The sequence below is a fragment of the Syngnathus floridae genome, chromosome 10, assembly GCF_059516105.1.
Source record: "Syngnathus floridae isolate MCC-2025c chromosome 10, RoL_Sflo_1.0, whole genome shotgun sequence".
Classification (NCBI taxonomy): Eukaryota; Metazoa; Chordata; class Actinopteri; order Syngnathiformes; family Syngnathidae; genus Syngnathus; species Syngnathus floridae.
Genome location: NC_142422.1, coordinates 4,417,599 through 4,430,788, shown reverse-complemented (window position 1 = coordinate 4,430,788; position 13,190 = coordinate 4,417,599). Strand labels below are relative to the sequence as shown.

The window sequence follows — 13,190 nt, the reverse complement described above, 5'->3', positions numbered from 1 at the left end:
GATTGCACGACTTATATCGTTGATTGTTGATCTCCACGTAATTAATTGTCATGTACTTGCAGGTGGTACCGGACAGACGGAGTCGGGGCAACATCGAGATCGGAAGGGCGTGTCTGTAATCCAGCACACAAGCTCCTTTGAAAAGCAAGAGAGCCTCTCGATGGAAAGCGAGGGCTCAGACGTGAAAGAGGTTCACCAAGCACAACAACCTCATCCCAAACCATCACCTTCTGCATCTCGCCTCATCCGCCAGCCCAACATTCAAGTGCCAGAGATTCTTGTGACAGTGGAGCCCGATACCGACATGCCCTCTGTGTCACCACCGGTGACCGCGTCTTCCTCTAAGGTCTAACGATTACATTTAAGGCAATTTAAAATGTTTGTCTTTTATAATCTGACTTTAAAAATTCATCTTTCCTAGGAGGCAGATAAAGTGGAGGAGTTTCAGTGGCCGCAACGTAGCCAGACTCTTGCCCAGCTCCCTGCAGAGAAATTGCCCCCAAAAAAGAAAAGACTCCGCTTAGCCGAGGCAGCTCAATCCTCTGGGGAGTCTAGCTTTGAGTCTGTGTCCTTGCCTCGCAGCCCTAGTCAGGAGAGCAGCATGTCCCACACTTCAAGTCTTTCAGCTTCTTATGAGGATCCCACGAGGTCAGAGCCTACAGTCTGGGGCACCGGTAGCCAAAGTACCCAAATGTTGACAGTGCCATCTACTTCCCAACAACACAACCAAAGCCACAAGGAAATGAGGCGTTCAGCTTCAGAACAAGCCCCTCAGAAACCAGAGCAGGTCTCCGATAACAGAAGTAAATCTTTTGACTTGGGATCCTTATCCTCTCAGCAGTCGGCATCCTCCTGGAAAGAACGGCGCAAGTGTCTTCTTGTGAAGCACGCGACCTTAGGGGAACCAGAACAAGAGGAGGGAGCCAGAGCGGAGAGTCCAAAGCCTGGGCCGTCCCACTCGAGTCACCCTCTTTTCTATTCAAGCTCCCACTTCAACCCGGAAGAGACAGGGAATGTCTTACAGTTGTTACAGCCACGAGATCTTCGTCCTTCTCATGAAATCGTCCAACAGACATTACATCCTCGATCCCAGCTCCTCCCAGTCACCACCATGTGCCAGTTTCGAACCTTTTTACATTCGCAAACCGATGGACCTCTACAGGTACACCCAATGCAGATCCACATGGCTGAACAAATGGGTATACCATTCCACCAGCTTCCTGCTCTAGTTCCTGTCCAGTTTCCTCTCAGTGTGAGTCAGTCCCTGTGCCTCCCCGCCCCGCCATTACATTCCGCAGAGGGAAGCACCGCTTACCCCTACCCTCGCCCCCTCATTGCCACATGTGTGGCACAGCTCACACCATCGGTGTCTCTTGTGGTTCCGGTCCGCCTCCAAACCCACATACCTACCTACACACGAGCCATGTACACCACCCTGTCCCAGATCCTGACCTCCGCTTGTCCACGGGAGCCTATTTCATGCACGACCATGACAATCATGGGCAAAATAGAAAGGGACAAGTTACAGAGGTCTTATTTGAAGGTCCCCACACCAAACCTTAAGATCCACCTGCCTGGGGAACCGCAGTCACCTTTTGTCGAGGAGTACGGTCCACTTGGAGCCGGGGGGAGTAAACGTATGCTCTCACCTGCAGCCAGTCTTGAGCTCAGTACTGAGGCCCAACGTCACCAGAAAAGGGTCAAAGAAGAAGCGGAAGGGGAGCGACACAAGCCTGAAAGAGAGGTGGAGGATGTCGACAGTAAGATACATAAGGAAGGAGGAAGTCAAACTGGTGGGGAACAACTAGAAGAGGTTGAGAAGAAAAAGGAGATCGCAAGCATCTCCACACCTGTAAAAAAAGAAGGGGAGCTCAATCCAAGGCAATTTAACAAGGAGGAAAAACATGTGGATGAAGCCATTGCGAGAAGTCAAAAGGAGGAGGAGCTTAAGGAGATGGGGATCGGAAGAGCAACCGCCCGTTCATACCCGAGCCTAGACACGTTAACCTCTGTCAACTGGTGCTACCTGAACTATGTTAAACCCAACCCAACTGTTCAGAGGGACCCTCGCAACTCAGTCTATTCTACCTGGAGTGTCAGCGGACACAACCCAAACTTGCCAGGTGTCAGCACTAAGGTGGCCTTGTCTCTGCTGTGCTCCAAACAGAAGTTTAGCAGAGAGACGTATACCGTCGCCACGGCTCCAAACCTAGCCAAAACGGAAAATCCCCCCGCAAGTAGCAGCACCCCACGAATGTCAGAGGTAAAGCAAACAAAAGCCATGCTATGAAATATTCATATCTTGTCATGTTTTATTCTCTACAGCAGGGGGGGTCAAACTAATTTTTGTCGTGGGCCGCATTATAGTCATAGTTTCCTTGGAAGGGCTTAATTTTTTTTTTTTTAATGAATGGAAATAAAAATTGCTAAAATAACTCAAATTTTTTAAAAGTGAACGAACATTTTAATTTAGTATTGACAGATGAAGTTGATGCACAATTTGTCTTCGCGGGCCACATAAAATGATATGGCGGGCCGTATCTGGCCCCCTGGCCTTAGGTTTGACACCTGCTCTACAATTTCCAGTTTGTTTTTCCCTAATTACAGCAACATAAGTTTGAAAAAATGTCATTGCTTATTTAGTTAAAGTTTAGTTTTAAAACTATAGAGCACAGACAACCCAGTGAACCTCCAAGGTGACCTTCAAGGTATGACACCACAGATGCTCTTGACATTAAAAATAGCCATCTGTCTCTTTTTCCACCTCGAATATAGGTACATCCGATCACAGCCCGTTCCTCCAGCGACGTAACAGATCACCAGCATGAAAAAGAGGAGCCTAAAGACACAAGGGAAGAGGAGAGACCTTCCACCTCCAAACAATGCGAAACATCTCGCGTTCGCATCTTTGAAGGCGGGTAAGAGCTATTGCTTTCTCCACTGCACTGACGCATTGACTGTGACCAGCAGAGCAAATAGAAAACTCAAAAAAGTAGTGCACAGGGAAGGAAGGATAGGGACTGGGAATAGATGCAATTGTAGCTGCAGCCAAGTTTTTTTTCCCCCCCCGCTTTCTGCTGGCACAAGCCTCTGAGCTTTAGAGGGGTTCTTTTGGCATAACGGCACAGAGCAGCATGTTAGTGCATGCGCATGCTGCCTTCACTTTGACAAGCTCATGAATACCTGAATTCACCAGTTATATAATACACTGTCATGATGGGGTTAAGTGTGTGTGTGTGTTTTTTTTTGCTTCTAACCTGCAAATGTTTGCTCAGCTCACTGTACTGTGTTCTCATATGTTTACTTTCCATAAATGCCCCAGTGATCTTTTTCTACTCGAGAAGTGTTCTTCTTTCCCAGGGTTTGAGTTCAAAGGTTTGCCCAGAAGGTGTAGATCTCTTGACAACAAAGAAGCTCTAGAAATAGATACTAAGATTCAAAAGGAAGAGGAAGAAAAGATGGAAAGGGTCAAGTCATGAGAGAAGTGGATTTTTTTTTTTTTTCCTGACACCCAGAGAAGAATCTTTGCTGATTAATCACATCTTAAAGAAATTGAAATAAAATGGGTAGATTTTTTTAGAATGTGCTAATGGGGTTTATCATTTAATCTGTTCTTCGGGGCTGTCTGTAATTATACAAATAATATTTGAATGATGGATTCCTTTTTTGGGTGTGATGCTCTCCACACAAAAGTAGCAACTTCTGCCTTGTTTTTCTCGAGATGTAGGTGGATATTTTTAGCATGTGGTTAGAAAATACATGCCAGTGAACAGTAACCCGCCTCAGAATCACTAAAACACAATGGCACTGTTGAGACTATCCTGCTGTGTGTTTTTTTTATTTTATTTTTTTTAACGCCATAATTTGCTGTTGCAGCTTCTGCTATACAACAGAGACATTGACAGCCTTACTTTTTGCAAATGTGGTTCATGGCCTTTAATTAAACACAGTCAGCACACATTTGGTATTTACATAATCCGAATGCATTTTTTGGAAAGTAGGTCGATTTAGTCAGATGACCACAAATGACCTTTTGGTAAACATCTGGATGGATACCTTAATATAGATTCAACCTAAATGTGTGTCTTGATTTGTGCTTAGTGTCTATTTTAGGTTGTAAGTAGGCTTCCCTTCCCTCTCTTTAGCGGTCGGTAGGGGCCACCCGAGCAGCCGAATAGCTAATAAAGTGTGTTTGTGTGTCTGTGTGTGCGTGCTAAGGGTGTAGCGGAGGGAGCAGCATGAGACTGAGCGCTGCAAGGGATTTGGTGGGCATCCCCAATCCACCTCTATAAAGACGGGCTTGTTTCCCAACAACTCTCGCGTGTGTGTGTGTGTGTGTGTGTGTGTGTGTGTGTGTGTGTGTCATTTGTGCATTGTGCCACATCTGCTTTCATCCTCCCATCGTAGCCACCAGCACGTTTTTGTTGTCCCTCATTTGCATATAGTGTTTTTTGGGGGCAACAAGCAGCACTGCGAACAGCTCCAGCAGCTGTTCCTGCAGCTGTTCCATCAACTAGTCTTATTTACTCTTTTAACCCTCAACCCGAGGTCTTGTTAATTGCTTTGTAAATGTGTGTGTTTTTTGTTTCTGCTCCGCCCCCACTTTACAGTGTATTTTAGAATAGACACCTGCCGGCCACAGCTTTAAGTACACCTGCAACATTTAGTGAGATTCCAAATACTAAAGTTGGTAGTATGGTGACCCTGTCATGTCGCTTAATAAGGTAATCAAATTATTAGGAACACTTATTTTGCGGTATAAACTACTAACCTGTTACAGCAACTCCAAGTCCAAATTGTGACACTTCAAAATAGCAGTTAATTTATCAGTCACATGACAAAAAAAATTTTTTTAAATAAAGTGCATCATATATATATATTTTTTTTTTATGGACAGAATCTATCCTCTCTTACTAGTTTAGTTGAGTAGGCCTTGAAATTGAATTTTTAACTCTGTCCAACATTTGTTTTCTTCTGTTCGGTCACCTGAATGTATGTATAGTATTTTTATTTATTTATTTTATTTATTATTATTTTTATTTATGAACACCGCTCAATTAGCTCTAGCCAACCAATCAGAGGATAAAATAAATGCTCCGAGGCCTGTGATTTGTGAATCTGAAATCTGATTGGTTAAAAATAAATACAGCCAATTCTAGTGAGTGTCTGTGTCCTATTTTATTTGTCTAATATTTATTATCATCTCAATCAATTGTGCAGGTGAACCTAATGTTGTCTGGCCCAGGTATACAACTTATGTTAACTTATGTTGTGTCTTGATTTCTAATTATTATTTTCATGCACTGATGAACATTATTGATGCTCTCTGTCTGCTTGGTGTCTAATTCGTCAACTTTGCTATCAAATCTGACCATTCTGAAGGATCAATACTAATGTGTGGCTGAAATAACAATATCTAGTTGTCCAGAAAATCTGAATACATTTTTCATCCAGGCAGCAAGATGAGCCATTTGTACAGAAAAAAAAAAAAAAAATCAAAGTGACATTAATTTGTGATTTTGTGACTTTATGTTGGTTCTTTTTTCTGTATCAATAACGCATGCCCATCCCGTCTGTCTGTCAGGTATAAGTCTAACGAAGAGTATATTTACGTTCGAGGGCGTGGCAGAGGAAAGTACATATGCGGGGAGTGCGGCATCCGCTGTAAGAAGCCCAGCATGCTGAAGAAGCACATCCGAACACACACCGATGTCCGTCCGTACATTTGCAAACACTGCAACTTTGCCTTCAAAACCAAAGGTTAGGGGACGGTTAACGAGATATTTACGTTCTGTTATGTTTGTCTGTGATATAAAAATCCATCAACTTTAAGTCTGCTGCTTGCATTTTTATATCTGTTGTGGAAAAATGACACAATCGTTTTCCTTGCCCGTCGGAATCCCGGGCAAGTTTTAATGCGCTTTCCATGTTCCCTTCGCAGGGAACCTTACCAAACACATGAAGTCAAAAGCTCATGGGAAAAAGTGCCAGGCGATGGGAGCGTCTGAACCGTCCGCCGATGAACCGGAGAGCGAGGAAACAGGTAGAAGACTCTTACGCAATCGCAATTTACTATTCCCCAACCTTTAGCCCTTGCATAAGGAAAAAAAGCACAAGATAAATAATGAAGAATGAAAAACCTTCCACACTGCTTTTGTTTTTTTTTTGCATACACCGGCAAAACCTCATTACCCGCTCGCCCTCCCGCCGTCAAGTTTTCTTTGCTGTCAGCCGCCACTCGTCGGATACAAGGACGCAGCGTTTATGCTCTGATTTCATTCATTCCCTGCTGACATAGTTTGTGAATAGAAGTGATGCTTTTCAAAAATAGTCTATTTTTAACATTGTGGTGGCTTATGGAACGTCAGCAAGACAAAAGCGTCTTACTTTCGGGTTTGTTGTTTCACGCCAATTGAATGTTGCTTTGCATGGGTTAATTATTCATCTAATTTTGTTCCAACATTTTAATCATTTTTTGCACAGTCATTGAGTTTTTTCTTACCTCAAATTATTTTTCACATGAGAAATTTTGAAGGTTAGTGTTTCACAAAGGGGAAAAATCAATAACTTTTTTTTTTTTCCTGTCGTGCCAAGATGGAAATGTAAAACTGCACAATTGGACCATCTAGCAGCAAATGACTATGAAATGTCATTAACAGTCATTATCTGCCAAGTATTGTTTGTAATCTTTGCATTATCGATCAAACTCAAATTTAACCTGCTTAAGTTGGGGGCAAGAAAAAAAATATTGCGTTAATTATTGAATTAAGCACCAAAATTCATCCATCCGCCATTTTGCCACTTGTTGTCACCTGAAAATGACATCATAGTCACTCAAGTCACAACCAATCACGGCTCAGTTTCAGAAAACCGCTGATCCGTGATTGGCTATTGTTATTATTTAATGCTAAAATGGCTTTCCTCACCTCTCGCTATCATGGTTTCACGCTTGGTTGAGGAAATAAATAAACCCGCAGCAGAAACAATCTCACTGAGCTTCTGCTTGGCATAGCTTATAATAAAACAGGATGAATGGGAATCCAAGTGATGTAAATAAGACTGTTTTGTTTTCTTTCAGCAGGGAGTGATGAACGTGCGTGCTACTCTGAGGAACAGGAAGAGCACCAGTTTTCCAACGCGGAAGAGTCCGAGGACGATGATGACGACGATGATGACGACGACGACGATGGGGAAGAGTCTCACGAGGAACCCCCTTCCTCTTGTTCATCGGATACCCTCCCGTCAACAGGGGGTCGCTCCAAATGCAGCGGCCGCTCCCCGCAGTGTACTCCGGAACCCGAGCCCGCCGGACTAAGTCCGACTCCGGGTCTGGAGACCTCCCAAAGAGGGGCTCTGAACAGCAGACGAGCCGCTTCGCCGGGCAGCAGGAGAGCTCTGTTCTCCCGACGGAGCTGGAAGGCATCACCGAGGACCTTCTCCCCAAGCAGCGAGAGCTGTTCCCCCAGTCATAGCCTCTCCCCCCGCCTGGAGCTGTCCTCACCCATGCACAGCCTGTCCCCGAGAGCAGAACTACCCTCACCCGGGCGCCAAGTATCACCCTCCCCCGAAAGAGGACCGTCTCCCATCAGGCCCGTTTCGCCGCATCGTCCCAGCTTGCCGGGCTGCTACAGGTTATCACAAGCTAGGACCCCACCCTTACCGATTGGAGTGCAGCAGCGGACCCTTGGATACCTTCCTTGGGAACACCACGGCACAAAGGCTACTCAGATGAAAGTAGTAAGTCCTTTGCTGGACTTAGTATTCCTTCATTTTTAATGTTCAAACTACATAATGTTACTATAGTTTGTTATGAACACATAGGCTTACTATGCTACTGTATTTTAATCATTATGATGCTACTGGGTGGAACAAGTTGATCAGCATTATATGGACAGGAAACACCTTTGTTTTAAATGACATTAGTAGAATGTTTGTTTCTGTGTATCCCCCTACAGGACAAAAGTGGCACTGCATCGGACAGGCACTCATTGGCAGACACCTTCTTATTCCCGCCTGCTTTTCGTATTTCCACGTGCGAGGGTTATCCCGGCCACCGAGCAGCGGACAACATCTTCAGCCATCTTCCAATGCACTCGCAACAAGCCAAGGTCCCCTATCTGATGATTCCCATCGGTGGGATTCAAATGGTCCAAGCCAGGCCAAGGTCTAATCCTTCCACTCCCTTGACCCCGATGTCTCCTTCCGCGGAGGGGCCATCACCGGCCAGACTTGACTCACTCTGGGGCGGGACCCCAGGACCTCAAGGGAGTAGGACTCCTGGGAGTTACTGGCCTGCGGACTACCAGGCAGCAGGAAGCAGCCAGTCAGGACAAGTCATGTGTTCCAAACTGGAGTTGGAGACCACGGACTCAAAGCAATATGGCAGCTCACAAAGCTCCGCCCACACGTGCAGGCCCGCTACCGAGTCGAGCCAACGTCGCAGCGAAGACGGACGCTCCTTCAGTCTAGCGGCCCCTGAATCCATGCGCCTGATTGGACAGCAGCCAGAGACTGAGAACAGAGCGACGGTGGACGCAGCTAGAGAAAAGCGGAGCACCTAATCCGATGCATCTCCAACTTGCTTTTTCAGTCGCTACATTCGTCTTGTTTTTTTTCCCAATTGCTTTCTTTTTTATACAGTTTTCAATACTATTGTTAACTTAAATGTTTGTTCTTTGGCAATATTCAGGTTTGTCATAAAAAATGCACTTTTTTTTTCTTTGTGGAAAATAATGTTTCTGTAATGTATATATACAAGAATTATATATGATTATACACACACACACGATTGATACTGGTAATGCTACTGTCTGTTTGAATATATGTCAAGAGTAATACAAACGTGTAAATGACCAAAATCTTAAATCAAACTGAATTACTCCCCCCCCCCACCTCCACCCCCCCTCAGTATTACTCCACTTATAGTTACTTGTGCCTTTTCTGTCCAGGTTTGTGTTTTGAGGTGTATAGTACAGATAGAAAATGAGAAGGCTGTGAAATTTTATATTGGACTTTTGTGTCATCAAGGAAGATTTATATTTGGTGTTTTGTTTTTGTTCTTAATACTGTTGCTTTAATTCCAGGGTAACCAAGAGTCACATCGACAATTTGTTGAAGGAGCAGCAGAAACTTGTCAAAGGAATTGCACTGAAGTTCTATTTTTTATTGTAAGAGACTTTGGATGAGAAATCTCCTTACAGGGAAGAGCGCTCCTTATTTATTGCTATTTGATGACAATGATCATTGTTTCGGAATTGTTGTTGTTGCTGTTGTTGTTTTATTTTTACTCTGTTCAACGGGAAAAGAATATGTTTCCTTTTCTTACTTTTTTTCCATGATATTAATGCAATTTCAATTGGGGACAAAGATGAGGGATGGAGTTTGATTGGTACCGGAGGATTAAGTGCCCTGCAAATTTTACACAGCAAAATTTGCAGTCATTGGCAAAAAAATAAATAAAAAATATTGCACCAAAGAACATTTTGGCTTTGCCTTTTTATACACTTGAGTGGAAATCCAAGATTTAAAAAAATATATATTCAATTTTTCATTACATTACTTCACAGTGTGCTCAGCTTTGTAACTACATTTTAGTTATTTTACTTCCCCTCATGAAAAAAACAATTTGAGATGAACAGGTAGTAGGTGACATTAATGGTGGGAAAAAAACTGACAAAATAGGTTTGACCACTAGAGGGCGATGTTCAATCATTTGTCTTGCCAATTGCAGCAATTTTCACACGAAACAGAAAGTTAGAAAATGAACAGCATGTTTGTGTCTGGACTATTTTCCAACTGGGAGGACTGGGAGTGGACTCTCATCATTAAAAGTAAGTTACTTTTGTTCATATCCAAATTTGCGCTTGACCTATTAGCATAGAAGCTAACACAGCTATCATGTGCGCTTCACCAAAACATTTACAACCCTATTTCGGAGTATTTGCACACGCAAAAACATCTGCATCTCAATGTTTTTGATTACAAGGTTACGTAAATCTCATCCATCGCCAGCAAGTGCATGGACAAGTAATTTCTGCTCCATGACATCCCATGGAGGTATTACATGTTGAAAACACTAAGCACCTGCTTCTTTTGCCTCTTTTATGGGCATCCCTACTGTTGCATGTTTTCCGGAGGGTGGCCTTAATATGATCGGATGCCCGTGGAGAGCAGCACATCTGCTCTTCTGAGGGAACTGAACTTTTGTTCTCTGGAGCAAGAATGTGTTGTCAAACCTCAGATGATGCTGTTTTATCATGTCAAACTTTTCACACATGTGAGGAACAATGTAAATATGTACAGTAGATAGGTCAAGTGGATGTGGGAAGTTTCATTTATCACTTTTATTTAAAATAAATCCCCCAATATATAATTTAAATAAACATGAAGTGACCTGTTCAACAATAGGCCAAGCATGATTGACTTGAATGCCTTTTTTGGGTAAAAGTCTGTCACATCCATCAAGTAGGGTAATGATTCATTTTCAAAGTAAAGTTCACAAAAGTCTAGACCATTAAAAAAAGGTGAATCACGGTGTCACAGACAGTTCAGTATCAATCATTTTATACTGTACATGCACAAGTGTCTGATTAGTGACATTGACAAATATCTTGCAGCTGAGACGTATCATATTTCATGAGAAGCAAAAAAAATTATCTAGGTATTTGCAATTAAGAACGTCGTTACAGTAATGCTCGGTTTAGCTAGATGAGAGAGAAGTTCGTAATATTATGGCAGCCTTTTGGTCACATCTTTAAATTTGGGGGAAAAATAATACAGTTTTCACAACAAAGTGCAAAACTATAACCGCAATATGCACATATAGTAAAATACTGAGTATCCAAGTCAGAAATTTGGAATTAATCAATGTTTTGAACACACATGAGGGGTGAGGATCACCCATTGTGATTTCCCATGGCAACTGTGGGCGGAGCCATTGTCATGACGTCATGACTGAGGGAGAGGAGCAGTATAAGAGTGTCAAACAAACGCAACCCCAGCAGTGACAGCACAGAAATGACCAATATGTACGTCAGCATTTTATTTTTCATCACACTTTGGGTGTCTCTTCAGCATGGTGAGTACACTTTTATCACCTTTTTTAAAATGATTTTTTATTATTTTTAATAAATAGCCTACAATATGATATGTCCTGCATTTGACTCAAGGGGGTTACCTGCACTGCATCAGCTTCACAAGTGTCTCATAAGGTCAGAAATGAATTTAGCTTGTGGGTTTTTTTTTTTTTTTTTGGTTGGTTGGTAGTCAGATCGTGAATTACCAAATGTCACATTGTACACACATGTTATTGCGTATATATTTATATGTAGTGCAGACATTCACTTTGCCACTCATGGCTGCAAGAAGATTAATTTTTTGCTTGACACTTGTGATAAATGTGCATCTTTTTGTCACTAACAGGTTCTGGGCACCCGCTGATGAAGTACCAAAACGCGCATGATGATGTCAAAGCGGGACGGCTAAGAACCAAACGTTGCGCATGTAGCAGCATGCACGACTCCGAGTGCTACTACTTCTGTCACCTGGACATTATATGGGTCAATACGCCCAGGTAAGTACAAGGAAGACAAAGGGTGACCCTATTGATTTGAAGCCAAATCTACATTATCAATGAATAATCAAATAGGTTGGGTGTGCAAAGTATTACAGAGCAAAGTCTTTGCTTATGACACATTATCATTGTGCCTTTGTTTGTGCAGTAAGACAACGCTTTATGGCCTCGGTGATGCTAAGGCACGGCGACGAAGGTCTGCAGGCAGGTGCACTTGCGCTGACCTTTGCGACCTCAACTGCACTCGTTTTTGTTATCAACGGTGGGTGCTGATCAAAGACCTATTCAGTTTGGATTATTCTAGGGGTTTTTTTCTGCAATGTAAATATTTTTGGATGACTCGGGGTGGTGTCGTGTTTTGTCATCCTTGGCATTTCTATTCATAGCCGTTGATGACACAGCGCTTTGTGAACACACGTTTAAGGTCTCGATCGTCAAAATAAAGACCACACACGGGGAAGAAATGTAGAAAAGATGACATGGCAACTTTGGGAAGTTGGTAGGGAAGAAGTCAGCCTTGTTTCATGTACTGCTGAGTGGTGGGCTTTGGGTGGTTAATTTTAAACATTTTAGTAGGCCAGTAAAGATAAGGTGTTCAGAGTTAATGTAAAACAAGTACATGAAAAATAAAGAAGATAATGTGCGGTGTTTATACATGTTGAATGATTTGTTTGAATTTTACATTTTTTTTTTCCCTCCAAAGCAAATAATCGCCAACTTGAAAATAAGGTCACCACCAAATTGTTAAAAGCAAACAGCTTGCTTTCTTTTCGTTGTGTGAACTAACAAAATAAATGCCATCTTATTTTCATTTTGTGTCCCCACAGAGATGTGACGAGCAGGTCCAAAAAAGTTTGTGCATCAGAGTGAGAGGGAAACAAATGTCCCGTGGGACTAACACATCCACCATCCAGCATCGGAACGAATGATGCTGCCGCTGCTACTCAGATGGCGATGCGGGAAACCAGCTGACAGATGCAGCCGACGGGGGAGAGGTGGAAACACCCCCAGGATGTCCTTCCAGGAATATGTGGAAGGTGCAAAATGACGGAGGTCTGCAAACACACCGCGCGAAGCTGATGTCAAAGATAAGAACTGACAGGTCCAGAGGATGTCAAAGTGTCGCCTCAGAGATGTCGAGCACACATAGAGATGGAAAATGCGTCATTTTTACAGAAAGTCCTCACGTGGTTTGACTCATTAGAATATAAAATGACTTCAGGGGACTAGAAAGACAAAGATATAATTTTGAAGTACCTTTAAATAATTACTGGTTTTTCTTCAACTAGAATAAAGCGCATGTTTTGGTTGCTTGTATTTTCACCTTTGACCTTTCCCGCTTTCAAAAAATGCGTCAATGAGAAAAAAGGCTCAAAAGGTTCCAGGTGTGAAGAACGTTTTAGAATTTGGTGTCTGGCGACAGGCAAACACATCTGTGCCTTCAAAAGGAGGCCCGGGATGGATGAATGATCCCGGAATTCTCCACTAAATCAATAATAAGTTTACTTGCTACTCAGATTGGCGCAGCTGCTGTTATCACAAGCGAAGAATGCCGTGTTTTGCTCAAGGGGATGAACGGGAGGCTCGTACAGTAATGGCCTGTCGCCCTGTGTTTCTC

At 43.0% G+C, this 13,190-nt stretch overlaps 2 protein-coding genes across 5 annotated transcripts in view; both read left to right on the top strand.

Moving 5' to 3' along the window:
* The window catches only part of hivep3b (HIVEP zinc finger 3b), a 32,789-nt gene extending 23,311 nt beyond the window's left edge, over positions 1-9,478 (top strand). For 2 of the 3 annotated variants that reach the window (XM_088386197.1, XM_088386198.1), the window contains 7 exons: positions 63-346; positions 422-2,263; positions 2,776-2,918; positions 5,585-5,760; positions 5,942-6,043; positions 7,079-7,737; positions 7,956-9,478. In XM_088386197.1, the coding sequence (XP_088242323.1) occupies positions 63-346; positions 422-2,263; positions 2,776-2,918; positions 5,585-5,760; positions 5,942-6,043; positions 7,079-7,737; positions 7,956-8,561 (3,812 nt within the window). In that variant the 3' untranslated portion in view covers positions 8,562-9,478. The remainder of the gene's footprint in view (positions 1-62; positions 347-421; positions 2,264-2,775; positions 2,919-5,584; positions 5,761-5,941; positions 6,044-7,078; positions 7,738-7,955) is intronic. The other variant, XM_088386199.1, reaches the window with a different exon arrangement.
* A 224-nt stretch (positions 9,479-9,702) lies between these two features.
* Positions 9,703-12,889, top strand: LOC148392003 (endothelin-2). Of its 2 annotated transcripts, XM_088387246.1 has the most exons (5): positions 9,757-9,830; positions 10,887-11,077; positions 11,422-11,572; positions 11,721-11,834; positions 12,400-12,889. In XM_088387246.1, the coding sequence occupies exons 2-5, from the start codon at positions 11,017-11,019 to the stop codon at positions 12,440-12,442; spliced, it is 369 nt and encodes a 122-aa protein (XP_088243372.1). In that variant the 5' UTR covers positions 9,757-9,830; positions 10,887-11,016; the 3' UTR covers positions 12,443-12,889. The 2 variants fall into 2 exon arrangements, with proteins under 2 accessions (XP_088243371.1, XP_088243372.1); XM_088387245.1 differs by lacking the exon at positions 10,887-11,077 and having other exon boundaries at positions 9,703-9,830.
* The last annotated feature ends 301 nt before the right edge of the window (positions 12,890-13,190 follow it).